Below are 13,662 nucleotides of genomic sequence, written 5' to 3' on the forward strand. Positions count from 1 at the left end.
AATTTAGTAAACCTCAATGTTGCCTCCAACAGCAGAAATCCAATTGTTCAATCTTTATTGTATTTATGAAAGAGCAGTCATCAAAAATAAGACATTCTTACACTTCAGAAAACAGCCTGTGTATCAGCCATACAATGAACCCACTCAAGTCAACAAATCCAAACAAGTTTTGTCCTCTTTTGGACACTGTACAGTATTCCCAGCGGGAAGAAAGGAGAGGCCGAAATATTTTGCCACCAACGAACATGGCGTGCGCCACACTTAAGACGAGCGGTAAAATGAAATGTCAGTCTGATAAAAACTAATGAACAGTTTTATATTTAGAACTTTATTTAAACAGAAAAAAAAAAATAAAATTACAACTTGCTAAAAATATTGGTTGCTTTTCTTCTGAAGCGCATCGTTTAAAACTGAACCACAAAAACTGGAGAAGGAATGCAGTTAAAACAGGGGTGTCCAAACCCCCCCCCCCGAAGGCCACATACACCTTTGAAGTTTGACTTAAATTTATTAAACGTGCGAAAATTTAATCAACCGACATGGTAGCCATTTTGAAAATACTTTGTGGTAAGGGAAAAAGGCAAATAGGATTTGAAAATGTTTCGGGCCCACTAGAAAAGATCCACACTGTATTTAAAAAAAAAAAAAAAAAAAAAAAATCACATTTAGAACTAAAACAGGAGCAATGTGTTGTGAAGCGGACCAAAACAAACTCAACTGTATATTATTTCTTCAAGAAACAGCGTTATCAAACAAAAATGCTGTTACTATGGTAATTGTACATAATTTGCACATCTAGAAAAACTGTACTGTACCTCCGCTCGGCTGACTAAAAATAAAAAACGTCAACAGCCATTATAAATGCATGGGGCTCTTAAAACGGAGATTTACAGCCAATAAGAATTTTTGCAAGTAGGTGGCCCACTCCAAGGGGGTTTAAAAAAAAAAAAAAAAAAAGCTTCAACCCACTTTTTTAAAAACTACCATTGCGGCCATGTCGTGTCATACCACGGCCCGCAAATGACCTCGGGGGTCACAGTTTGGACACCACTGATTTACTGCCTCCCTTGACTTTTATTTTTAATAACAATGTTTGTAAATAACTAGCAGCTGGCAGTTGCTGGCACCAAACCCAATCAAAACGGCCACTGGTGAACTTCCCCGAAACGCGCCGAGCATCACTTTAAAAAGTCGAAATCCGTTTTCCATCAGAGCTTCTTCCTGCGCGTGACGTGATTGGTCAAAACACTGTCCATGATGCGTTTACGGCGCAAATTCATGATGGACGACCTCAGAGGCGCTGCTTCCTTGGTCCTCTTCTGGGCTTGCGGGGCCTGAATCGCCGGGCTGGGTATTGGCGAGATCAGAACCGCTTCGACGAGCGGAGGTGGCTCTGAGGTGGATCTGGATTAGGAGGCGGAGCGAGACAATAAAAATAATTGAAATGTTGCAAAGAACGGTAGGAATTTTTTTTTTCTTCATGTAATCATTTTAATTTTGAAAGACACTGAAACTGTAAACATCCAAGTCAACAAAATAGAAATTTCAAATACCAACTGGACATATGCCATTTCAATTGGTACATATAAAACAACACACAAAATTTCAGAGTTCTTCAAAATACAAGATGTCGCTCGGCCGATTTTTATGTCTCGCAATACTCAAACAATGCGAGCTACTGAAATTAGCAATGATGTCATGGTAGCTCAAAAATTTAATGTAAACTTATATTTGAGCACAAAAGTTAGCGACACCTGCAGACTAATCATCTAACATCCACAGGTATATATTCTTTATCCTCGGGGGAAAAAAAATTTTTTTTTGCAGCTTAGTTGCGATTTTCTTCGGTTTCATCACCCAAAAACAAAATCTCTGCAGAAGATGCATGTTCGATTCCCACATAGTGCCTTCCATGTACATACGAGAAAGAGCAGCACAATACCCATTAAATTATCTTAAATTCATTTCAAAAGATATTTGGAGTGTTTAGTCTTACGAGCATGCACACAGAATAATAAAAACGTGAAAGTCAAGGCAGCAGCAGTGTATTCGCCAAGGTTGACTTCAAAAGACAAATAAGTCAAAATAGTCATACTTGGTTTTTCGCTTGGCAATTTTTCTGATTTTGGAAGCTGCTTCGTCGTCTTCCCCGTAGTCTGCCTCCGAAGCCGATTCCTCCTGAAAAGTAAGAAACAAGTGATGTCAAAATATGTCAATACTTTTTTTTTTTTTTTTAAATAAAATTGACATTTTTACAATTGACATTGGTTCCCACCACATTATTATTAGATTTTTTTCTTAGTGTGTTGTGCAGTGTATTTTTTTATTTTTTATTTTACTCATAAATATTGCATCTTGTCTTGTTGTCAGAACGGGTATCATCCAAGGTTCCGATACCAAGAAAATTTGAAACCTAAAAAAAAAAAAAAAAAATTTTTTTCTTGAAGCAAATATGTAAATCATTGTACATTGTTTTTGGAACATTTATAGTAAGGTGCTTTGAGGTGGTATCATTTCCCTTCTTTTTTCACTACTATGATTATTCTTGTTTTCCCTTTTTTGCTCACTTACGGGTATGAACTTGGTTGAGGATGACCGACTAGATTAGATAATTGGAGATGAGTGAAACCCTCGTATTCTGTCATTTATAAAAGGTATTATTATCCCACTGTTAGTGAATGTAAATTGGATTTTTTTCCCCTTCTTTTTTTCTCTGTTTGTATATAAAAAATGTGGGGGAAAAAAAAATTTAATAAAATTGACATTTTTCTAAGCGACCCCGCTCTGAGGTTTTGGGTGGGTTGTGTTGTCGAGAACTCAAAAGTTCATAAACTGTCGTAACCTTTAGATTCCCGATGAAAAGGTTTCTCGTCACTTTCTCTCAACCTTTATCAAAGTATTCATACTAAAACCGAACTTGTTCTTGCAAACTCTGGAATGAGATACACGCTGCAGCTGTCCAGGCAAAACTGTTACAGAAAATATTTGGAAGTGACGTACGGGGCAGGAGAGCCGTCGAGCGGACTCGTTTGTTTCTATTAGTTTTACCTGCGGGAAGGTAGGTCGTTGTTACGTCATGTTAGCCAAAATGCCGGTTCGTTGCATTGCTCGATATTGCTTGAACACTCGGGAGAATGTATTTACCCTTCATAAGTTTGCAAGAGACCCAGTTCGTCGTGAAAAATGGATTGCATGGGTGCAAATGACAAGAGCTTCGTGGGTCCCAAATGACAGGTAGGTGTGTATACAGCTACTAAAAACGTAACAAAAGACCCACGCCCGTAAGTCAGAGGTGCTAAATGTGTCGATGTGCCGGTCGGCGCCGTGTCTTCCGGGTCCCATAGCAGGCGGGCGGACGAGCCACCGCCGAAGCCGTGCCTCACATACCGCCTGGGAGTCTGTTGTTAGTTAGAAGTGATCCGCATATCATCTAAATATGACTCGAAACGATAGGGTAATCTTGCCCCGCTCACTTCACTCGGTTGTGAGATGTTCACTTCTTCGAAAAGAGCTTCCGTATCGGAAGACATGTTTTGTCTCCCACAGTGTGCTTTCAATGGCGAATGTCCGGGGTGATGTCACAGACAGAAGATGCAGCCAATATGGCGACCACTTGGATGTTGTCGAATGACACTTCCGCAACTTTGCGCATGGATGACGCGGTCTCCGCTCAGATTTATTTTTTCGTATAGACATTGAAGTGAATATTGTTATATGTATTTTTTGTTTCAATATTTATAGGGATGACATTTGGGCTTTGAAATGCAGCAGAAAGCAATGTAAAACAATGCAGCTGTGCAGAAATATGTATTGTATCACATGTTATAACGCTGACCTTTGATGCACTTTTGACGCTTCTCTTGTTGCGAGTGACGGCGCCACCTGAAACATCGTCGCTAGTAGGACTTGGAAACGCTGCTCTGCTGGCTGCTGACAGAAAAAAAAAAAAAAAAAAGTTAAGTCCAGCTTGGTTATGACAGCAAAATATAATATGCTGAGGCGAACATTATTTCAGAGCACCTCTTGTTCTCCTTCGTGAGGGCAAGCGGAGGAATGAATGCTCTCCCGGGGCGGCCTCATCCTCCGCAGGATCTACCACCAGCACATCCACAGACGACGTCCTCCTGGTTTTGAAGATTTTTTTGACAACACCTACTGGGAATAATAACAGTAGCGTAAGTGATGCCTGTGCCCCAAAAGGCGGATACAAGTTAATTGCCATCTAGTGGAAGAGGATATTAATTGTCCGCCAAAGACATTAGCTGTAGAAAGTACTTTTCACATCAATTACCGTAATTCCCCGCCTATAAGGCGCGACTTTTTTCCACACGCTTTCAACCCTGTGGTTTATGCAGTGATGCGGCTAATTTGTGGATGTCTTCTAATGGCCGTAAGGCGCCACTTGAGCGGAAAAGGTAAGAGTGAGACCGCTGGAATATATGTGCCGAGGAAGTGACTATTACCGGTCCGGCCTCGTTAGCGCTGCGCTAGCGTGTTACTGCCATGTCTCAGTGATTTTTACTGGTATGTTTAATTTTTTTTTTTTAATTTAACCGGCTTGTTAGCACAGTGCTAGCGTTAAACTGTCTGTGTACCGTCTTTCTTTGTAAATATATCGTGTTTAAATGTGGGCACTTGTGGCTTTTACATAGCTGCGACATATGTATGTACCAAATGGTATTTCCTGTACAAATGTACTGGGTGAGGCTTATAACCAGGTGTGCTCTGTAGGCCGGGAATTACTGTAAGTAAAAATCGGACAATTCCCTAAGGTGCGCTCATTAGTCCGTGTCAAGTACTTAAAATGGCGTCGCACACGTACCTTTCGGCTTCTCCTCCTCGTCCCGCAGCCTCTTGATGAGGGCGTCTGGTACTGGGGCTTCGGAATCCGTTTCTAAAGTCGTATTCGGTAAAAAAAGGTCATCCTCCGGGTGGTCCCGCAGTTTGCCTGTGGCTGTCCGCCGGCGATTGCTCGGTGGGGGCTCGTCTGCGCCATCACTGATGCTCACCATCTTTGTTGAACTCTGAGGGAGTGACGCAGGAAATGTAAAAAGTGGCCATTGAATAAGAGCTAAAACGATACATTCTTCAGAATTGTCAAGGAGCGTGTTTTCCAGTACAAAAAAAATTGGGAATGAGACAAAATTAACACAATATTGTATATTATATTAAAATTTGTGGCCAAGCGCTGAACAATGAATCATGAAATATAATATGTATATATTTCATTTCCTTATTAGCAGTACCTTTGCCTCATTTTTTTAATGGAAACTTTGGCTGAGTACATGCTACTCTATTTTATGTTGGTCAATATTGTGGTAAATCAAGTATTTTTTTTTTTTTTGGGGGGGGGGGGTGTTACTCTGTGTAAAAAGTTTGACAACCACTGTTCTAAAGGAAAACGAGAGGCAAACGCTTACCTGCGGAGTGCCATTCAAAGTGAGGCGCCTGGACTGGCGTGTCGCTCTACCCGAGTTGGATTTGGGCTGGGTTCTGTCCTGTTCCTCCTCTAATGGTTTGAGCCTCGTCTTTCTGGCGCTGGGTTTGACGGGGGGTGAAAAAACCTCATGCTCTTTTTTATCCTCTCTTATTACCTCCAGTGTTGTTTGCAACACCTCATCGCTGTTAAGGATTCTCCGACTGGACCTCCTTTGGGTGCTCGTGCGATAGCTCCTGCGTTTGTCCGGGATGGAAATCCCGGTGGTTACTTCTGTGGTAATGTTTGCGTTCGGGACATCTTCATGTTCCTCCTCTCCAGCCTCAGGTTTGTTCTTGCTTCCACTTGTTTTTCTTGTTCTTACGGGAGTTGCTCTTTGAGAAGCTCGTCGTCTAGAAGGAGAAGCAGCAGAGGAGGTGTGGAAAGCTGCTGTCGCATCATCATCATCATAATCCATGTCCTGCTTCTTTGAACTTGCGTCCTGCATTTGAGGAAGGTCAACCGCAGCGTTGCGAGAGCTTCTCCGAGGTGTGCTGGCTCGGACTTTGGTCTCTTTGTTTCTCTGTGTTCGACTGGGCAGTTCCTCAGGAAGGGGAGACATGAACGTAACCGTTTGCCTGGATCGCGTGCTCATCCGTGTGGGAGTGAACTGAAGTGTCTTTTGAGAAATTGAAGTCTCCGCGATATGATCTTCAGGTTCTGTGCCAGAAGTGAAATCTTCTTGAAGCTCTTCACAAATTGCTTTGGTCTCACTTGGATGTTGTTCTTCGCTCTGCTGCTCTGTGGGGGCCAGATGCTGCTGCCGATCCTCCAAAATGCTTGTGGGCTCTGCAGGAGTGACGGATGCTTCTACCTCAGCAGGTTCATTGTCTTCAAACTCTTTCAGGGCCACAGTAAATTCAGTTTTTCCTTCTTCTTGTTCCATCTCCTCAGTGGCAACTTGTGCTACTACAGAATTTTTACCATCTCTGTCCTCCAAAACTAATACAGGTTCTTCCACTCGCGAGGGCTCAGAGTCTGGTAGAACGGCAGGCTCCAGATCTTTGGAATCTATTTGTTCTTGAGGGTCTTCCACCTTCAGTTCTGTCTCTGTGTAACTGTACTGTAGGTCAGCCTGACCGTTGATTTGAATGTCCACATCCACTGACTCAATTTCCTTCGTCTCATCTTGAATGAGCTTCTCAGACTCGATCGCATCAGGTGCCAGAAGAATCATGTCTGGTTGGGTCACCAGGTCCTCAGTGGCGACTACAACTGGTTCTGATGACTGCAGATAGTCCTCCACGGGCATCATAGCCACCTCTTTATCGCCATCCTCATCCATGTCCAGGATTAACGAGAAGGTGCCATGAGGTTCACACCGCTGCTCGTCTGGCGTGACGGGTTGCTGGATCTCAGGCGGGCGGAGGGGGGCGCTGTGGATCTCTTCCTGTTGGCCGTCCACAAGCTCGGGAGGGACCAGGAGAGATGTTGAAGGTTTAAGCTCCACGTAGGAGGACCTTGGAGCCCCACCCTCAGCCGTCTCCATCGCGTCTGTATCAGCGCCAAGTCTCACCATTAATACCTCGCCTTCCATTTCCTCTCCGACCACCTGGAATGACAAAAAAATGAGTACTTTTCAGACCAACACCCACACGTGTGGATTTTTATGTTCACAATACCTTCATCTCTACACCTGGTGGCATAAGAGAAAACTCCGCAGCTTCCTGCTCCGACAACATCGGTAAGAAGTGATTGACGTCATCGTGGACAAAGGCCGAGTCTGGTGGGGGGACTCGCAGGCTCCCGTTGCCTTGGATCTCCTCGATGATCTCGACTTCACTACCAGAGTCGTCCTCCTCGTCATTGCACTCTTCCTCAGCCTCATCAGATTCTTCTTCTTCTTCCTCCTCCTCACCAACTTCTTCGGCTTCTTCCTCCTCCTCTTCGTCGTCTACCTCCTCCCCAGACTTGGAGCTTGAAAGTTCTTCACTTTCGTTCACACTCACAACAGCTTAAAAAAGAAAAAGAAAGACAAGCATGTGAGCATGTAACTGAGGGAAAGGGAACTCTCGTCACTGTTCACGTATCATCCTCACAGTGGGAGTCTGTGCCGGTACCCTCAGAAGACGTCCCAGAGGAGGTGGATTTTTCGGTGGTGAAAATGGGTGGAGGTTCAGCAGAAGTCTGCTCTTCCTCTTCTACCTCACTGAAACAAAGCAAGGGGAATGACTGCTATTCATTGTAGAAAATGTGCACTTTAACATTTTCACCAAAACAGATAATCCCAACCCGCTGTGTGGATTTTAATGATCCTGGAGGTAAATGCTGAGACAGTCGGTAGTAGAAATTTTCTTACATTTATGATTGATCATTATTTTTCTGCCCAAGCTAGAAATTGGCAAATACTGAAAAACAACACTGCTTCAACTACTATGAAACAAAACTCTGTATTTAAACACAGGATTGATTAAATTATCGAATAGTTAGTGTATAGATAATTAATTATACCCATTCATGGTTGAAACTTAAATTAAAAAAAAAAAAAAAAAGGTCTGCGTAATTCAGGATTCTCTATTAACCTACTGCCACACATTTTAATACAAGTAAAATGTCTACAATATGTTGAAAAAGACTTTCTATAGCATTCTGTGCTATTTATAATGGACAATCTGTACAGCAACAAATTAAGCATTTCTGGTGGAAAGCGTGCGAGCGTATAAGTTTCCAGAGTACGTTTGAATCAAGCTACTGGGACAGCACCAGATGGAAAAATATCCACATTCTTTAAATGTGAGCCAATGTGGGGTTGTGCAACAAGTGTATTCAATAATTTGGTGCTGGTACTCTGAGGTCAGCATTTCATCAAACATATCCACTCGAAGACAAAGACAGACAAAAAAAGCTCCTCCTGGGCTGCCAGTTATGTTTTGTGATTCAAATTAGCTTTTTGATTTTAACATTCAACAGTGGCCTGGTAATACAGAGCGGATAGAAAGTTAACATTCACCAAGACAACCAGGGCAACAAGTCGCCAGTGGGCGACTCTCCTTGAGGACATGAGGCTACGTTCATGGGGATCGAGAAACTCAACCTGTGAGAACATTGATCTTAATTGATCCAGTAGTATCCTTGTCATAATTTGGTTTATAATTGGCTGTGTTTTATGTTTTCAAAACTCCAATTTCATAGTATCTGCACAATACATTGACAATAAAGGGTTTCTAATACATTAAATTCCAGCTTTGTGTACAGAACTTTGCTGTAGGCGTGCTTATTTTTCAAAGTGCTCAATAAATTTGAGTCGCTCAAAGACGCCATCCAAGTCAAAATACACAGCAGGGCCGTGCACGTACTCTCAAACTGCAAATTCATTAAATGAATTAAGGATACGACCTTTGCTTCTAGTAATTTTAAGTGCAGCAATTATAAAGGTAAAATGACATTCATGGTAAAATGTATGTAATTCCAGCAAACGTGGACCATACTTTGAAGAGTTATGATCCCGCCATTGTTACCACTATGCGTTTGCCTGGAAACTGGAAGTTAGCATTAGCTTTACTCCATACATGGAGGTGCTGCCTGCACAGAGTCCATTAATAAAATTAATCGTGTAGGTAAATCCTCCCCAAATTCAATCAATGAAATTCTGGCAAATGTATTTTGCAGCAAAAAAAAAAAAAAAAAAAACAGAAGCAGCACATACCCGCTGGGGGGTGTCCGGGATACGTCATGGATTCCAGAGCGGGTCAAAGGAGGAGACAGACCACTACCAAATAAATGTTCCTCCACAAAGGCTGACAGATCTAATGGATGACAAAAACAAAAGATTGAAAATAACACCAGTGTTTAAACTAACTGTGAAAGCTGGAGGTTGAAGTGTTGGCTTCTCTAATAAAAAAAAAAGACACACTTATTGATTGGTCCAGATTCTCTGCTGGTACATCTGCTGGTTGAGAATCTCCAAATGTTTGCACAGGCTCAGTGAATAGAGTTGCTTCAGTATCTCCAAATGCATTCATGCTCTGAATGAACTTTGTGACTTCGCCGTCTTCACATGTGGTCACATGCTGCGTGAATGTAAGCACTTGAGAGTCACCACATGCTTTAACCTGTTCTAAAGTAGCAGTGGGTTCAAGAACTTCTGACTCGGTGATATTCTCCTCGGTGATCAATGGCTGAGATTCTGTCTCTGGGGCACTGTCTACCATCTTACCACCTAATAACAAAAATAAACATTTTGAGATATTAGAAAATGATTGACATACAAGAAAAAGGCAATTTTGTTTGTGATTGATGTGATGAATCCAAGGAAACTAATTACCATGACAGGATGATTCTTCTTGTTCAAATCCATCAGCATTCTCTTGTTTGCTATTGGAATCAGTGTCTACTTCATCATCCATTTTGCACTCCGCTTCTTCTTTGTTGTCAATCTCTTGTGCCACACCAATCGCCATCACATCTTCAAAGGTCTCTTCGCCCTTCTGCTCATGGTCTTCATGCTCGGCGTCACTCGCTATCCGCAGGGGAATAGGTGAAGTAGAGTTTTGCTCGGATTCTATCGTTTCACTTGAAAACTTGAGGTTCACGGTCACGACATCGTCGTCTTTTTCTGTGTTGATATGCTCGCCTTCCTGTTGATGGTCACCTGGGAGAGCAGCATCGTAGTATTCCATAGTGGTGTCTGTTGACTGGAAACTCTGGCTGGCGTCAAAGCTCAAACTAAGTCGAGTGTGTGCCGCCTCCGACGGTTTGGTTGATTCTCCAGCTTCGTGAACAGTAAATGATTCCCTGATAGAGCATCTCAGCTGTGGTGACGGAATACCACCTTCAGGAGGCAGAAACTTCACACGGGGCACATCTGCTTCTTCATCTTCATCCAGTTGAACGGACCATGTCTTACATGGGTGAGACGGGCTGGCTGCTCTGGTGAGCAAGCTAATCTCACTCGTTGCTGGCATCTATGGAGGAACATGGTTCCACATCAATTGGACATGAGCAATACACTTAGGTTTTCTTAACTGCCATCAAAATGTCAGGAAGAACACAAACACGTGGTATTTAAAGCTCCACTAAGATGCCTATAAACATTCTAAAATAGATATTGTAATGAAAAATACATATAACATTATTCACTTCAATGTCCATACGAAAAAATAAATATGAACACAGAGCGAGTCATCCATGCGTAAAGTTGCGGAAGTTTCATTCGACATCCAAGTGGTAGCCGTAATGCCTGCAGCAATGTTACGCCGGGACAGTCGCCATTGAAAACACGTAGTGGGAACTTGCTATGGAACACAATCGACTGAAATGACCTGCACAATATTACCCTATCATTTTGAGCCATATTTTGATGATATGGGGATCACTTCTCACTAACAACAGACTCCCCGACAGTATGTAGTGTACTCAGAAGGACCCATGCCGGCCAGGATGGGAGCTACTTTTTCCTCCTGTCCTCCTCCTGGTGAACAAGCTGTGGCTAGCGAGCCAACGCGCGGAGTGGGGTGGCCAGACACCGGTGGCCGGGGTGGGGGTCGGGGGGGGGGGGGGGGGGAAGCCCAGCCAAGCCACCTCCCCGCCCGATTCACCTCCACGTCGGGGCTCACGCTAAGGCTGGCAGCCACAAGGCCAAGCGGAGGCCGCCCTTCTGCGGCTGCCACGCGGAAGCCGTGTGACATGCACATCGACACATTTAGCACTCCTGACTTGTACGTGAATCTTTTGCTACATTATGAGAGGATTAAGCGCAACCCCCCACCCCCGGCAACTACTGTTTTTTTAAGTAGATCTATACACACCAACCAGTCATTTGGAACCCACAAAGCTCTCATCCTTTGCACTCGTGTAATCCATTTTTATGATGAACCGGGTCTTTTGGAAAAGTATGAAGAGCGAATCCATCCTCCCGAGTGTTCGACCAATATCCAGCAATGCAACGAGCCGGCATTTTGGCTAACACGAAGGCACAACGAGCTACCTTCCATCAGGTAAAACTAGTATAAACAGACGAGATTGCTTGAGTGGGGATCTGGTTCTAACGTCACTTCCTGTTTCTTGTCGAAAACATATCCCTCGAGATGATTTTCATGGCGGGAGTTACAAAAAGCCATATGTCAAAATCATGTTTTGTGGTGTTTTCTGGCTGCCATTTCCCCCCCCATTAATACCATACTAAAAATCATGCATTTCATAACAGTGGACATTTAAAGGGGAATGACAAAATGAACACGCCATTCCAACCACCAAATTTGCTCTTAATAGAACGTGGGAAAAGTACTGAGAAAGCAGTTTGTGCTTACCGATCGTGCCGATAAGCAGCATTGGTCTTACCCCGTTGGTCCAGTGGACATCCTTTTCTGGTTCAGGAGACTGAGCCGCTTCACTAAAGGTGATCCTGCTCTCTTTGCTGCGGAGCGGAGGCGTGATGGAGCGGCCAGGAGATGCGGAGGGAGTGGCCATGGGAGTGGGCCTCTGGCTACTGCGGAGGATGGACTGAGGTGTGAATCCTGAGAAGACTGTGCTGGAAGTAGCCAGGGCACGAGCACGCTGACGGGACAAGAAGTAGAAGGGATGTTCACATTCGAAAGACAATTCACTACATATGGTTGATTTAAAAGGTTAAAAGTAGGGGCTCAACGATTCATTCATTACATTGATTTATAGTCATACGATCCTATAGAATCCATCTGTGCTGAGCGAGTTACATCTATCTAGATTGTTGTAATCAGCTGATAACAATACTAAGAAAAAAATGGATTGATTATGGATTTACATATGCCACCTTATCTGGCGGTGCCTGTGTTGCATTTCTGGGAAACACAGTTGTAATTCCTTTTACTTAGATTTATTTTTCAGAAACCACGCAGCGGGTTTAACCAACACAATCTTCTTCTACAACTACGCCACAATCCTTTTTTTGTTGTCTTTCTATTCCTTTTATCCTACTTATGCCTACCATCTGGACATTCATTTCCATAGTGCCCCCAGTGGTTGAACAGAGACAACAGTTACATGTATTTTAACCAATTTAACTGATAAATACATCAGCCTGTCTAGTCCATCGCAGATGAGATGGCGATGAGAAAAATGGACAAAAATGAGAATTCCTATTTCAAAAAGCTTCATCATGTGGAAACCTCACATTGCTTCCTTTCTTGCTATTAATATTTAATTGTTAGAACAGGGATTCTCAAACGAATTGTTACCCCCATAGTGACAAGGGATCAATCAATACTTGGTCTTACCTTCACAATCAATGGAGTTTGCAAAAGGTTAAATTCAGGGGCCTTAGTGGGGCTTTTGAGAATGGCCCAAGAAGGTCTGGCAGGACTTAGAAGAGGCCGAGGGGTGTGACAGGATGGATGAACCACCAAGTCTATCAGCCTATATCACGTGTGAGAGTGAGAGGAGTGCAAAGCCAATTACTAACAGTGAAGACGCACCAAGACTTCTGTTTTTACAAGTTATCAGAGTTAAGGAAGTCAAATTCCTGCCTATTTATAGATATTTAAAAATAAATAAATATGTTACAAATTACCTTGATTTTCGTTTAGAGCTCATGGAAATTGGAGTTCCAAGGAATGGTTCGGCTTGGACTTGAGATGTCGGCTTAGATGGCGGACTCTGGAATCCAGGAGTTCTCGGACTGAAAGGTTCAATGTGACATAAGTCAACAATTAAACGATTTCCCTAGTTTCCCGTATGCTTACTTTCTATCAGGGGAAGAATGTGTCGTCTCTCCTTTAGCCAACCACAACTCCTCAATCTTGCTCAGGACATTGTTGATGAAGCCCGCTCTGGAAATCACTTTCGCATTGGCAGAACGCTTGCTGATAGTTGACAGCGGCTGTGGACGAGTCACTGCACCGCAGTCGGGAATTATGTCAAGAAAAATTATGTCATGAAAAATATGTGACGCTTTCAAACATTTTACTCCCAACTGCACCTTCTTTGTGGACGGTGCTCGGATGTTGGTAGGTTTTGGCCTTCTCCATTGCCAGTTTCCTCTGAACTCTGGGCAAAACCTTTGCATACTGGTCCACTATAGCGTTGCGGGTGTTGGATCGCTCTTTAAGTGTTGGGTCACGCTCATTCTAAAAACACAGAAACACAGATATGTGCTTTAAACACTATGAGAATCAGACCTATTTTTACACTTGTATAACTATTCATGGATTAAGAGGATGGCAAAATGTTGCCGAAACTATTATCTGTACAGTTGAAAGATTGATGATGGG

General features: G+C 43.0%; 1 protein-coding gene across 4 annotated transcripts in view; it reads right to left on the minus strand.

The window, feature by feature from the left end:
• Nucleotides 1-254: 254 nt before the first annotated feature.
• The window catches only part of ahctf1 (AT hook containing transcription factor 1), a 28,538-nt gene continuing 15,130 nt past the window's right edge, over nucleotides 255-13,662 (minus strand). For 2 of the 4 annotated variants that reach the window (XM_061814412.1, XM_061814413.1), the window contains exons 25-40: nucleotides 13,371-13,518; nucleotides 13,135-13,285; nucleotides 12,963-13,070; nucleotides 12,670-12,808; nucleotides 11,756-11,971; nucleotides 9,741-10,380; nucleotides 9,330-9,635; nucleotides 9,123-9,222; nucleotides 7,516-7,625; nucleotides 7,099-7,430; nucleotides 5,421-7,028; nucleotides 4,823-5,024; nucleotides 4,021-4,155; nucleotides 3,836-3,930; nucleotides 2,096-2,178; nucleotides 255-1,404 (exon numbers count right to left, since the gene is read on the minus strand). In XM_061814412.1, the coding sequence (XP_061670396.1) occupies nucleotides 1,209-1,404; nucleotides 2,096-2,178; nucleotides 3,836-3,930; nucleotides 4,021-4,155; nucleotides 4,823-5,024; nucleotides 5,421-7,028; nucleotides 7,099-7,430; nucleotides 7,516-7,625; nucleotides 9,123-9,222; nucleotides 9,330-9,635; nucleotides 9,741-10,380; nucleotides 11,756-11,971; nucleotides 12,670-12,808; nucleotides 12,963-13,070; nucleotides 13,135-13,285; nucleotides 13,371-13,518 (4,569 nt within the window). In that variant the 3' untranslated portion in view covers nucleotides 255-1,208. The remainder of the gene's footprint in view (nucleotides 1,405-2,095; nucleotides 2,179-3,835; nucleotides 3,931-4,020; nucleotides 4,156-4,822; nucleotides 5,025-5,420; nucleotides 7,029-7,098; nucleotides 7,431-7,515; nucleotides 7,626-9,122; nucleotides 9,223-9,329; nucleotides 9,636-9,740; nucleotides 10,381-11,755; nucleotides 11,972-12,669; nucleotides 12,809-12,962; nucleotides 13,071-13,134; nucleotides 13,286-13,370; nucleotides 13,519-13,662) is intronic. The other 2 variants (XM_061814415.1, XM_061814414.1) reach the window with 2 other exon arrangements.

The sequence above is a fragment of the Syngnathoides biaculeatus genome, chromosome 3, assembly GCF_019802595.1.
Source record: "Syngnathoides biaculeatus isolate LvHL_M chromosome 3, ASM1980259v1, whole genome shotgun sequence".
Lineage (NCBI taxonomy): Eukaryota > Metazoa > Chordata > Actinopteri > Syngnathiformes > Syngnathidae > Syngnathoides > Syngnathoides biaculeatus.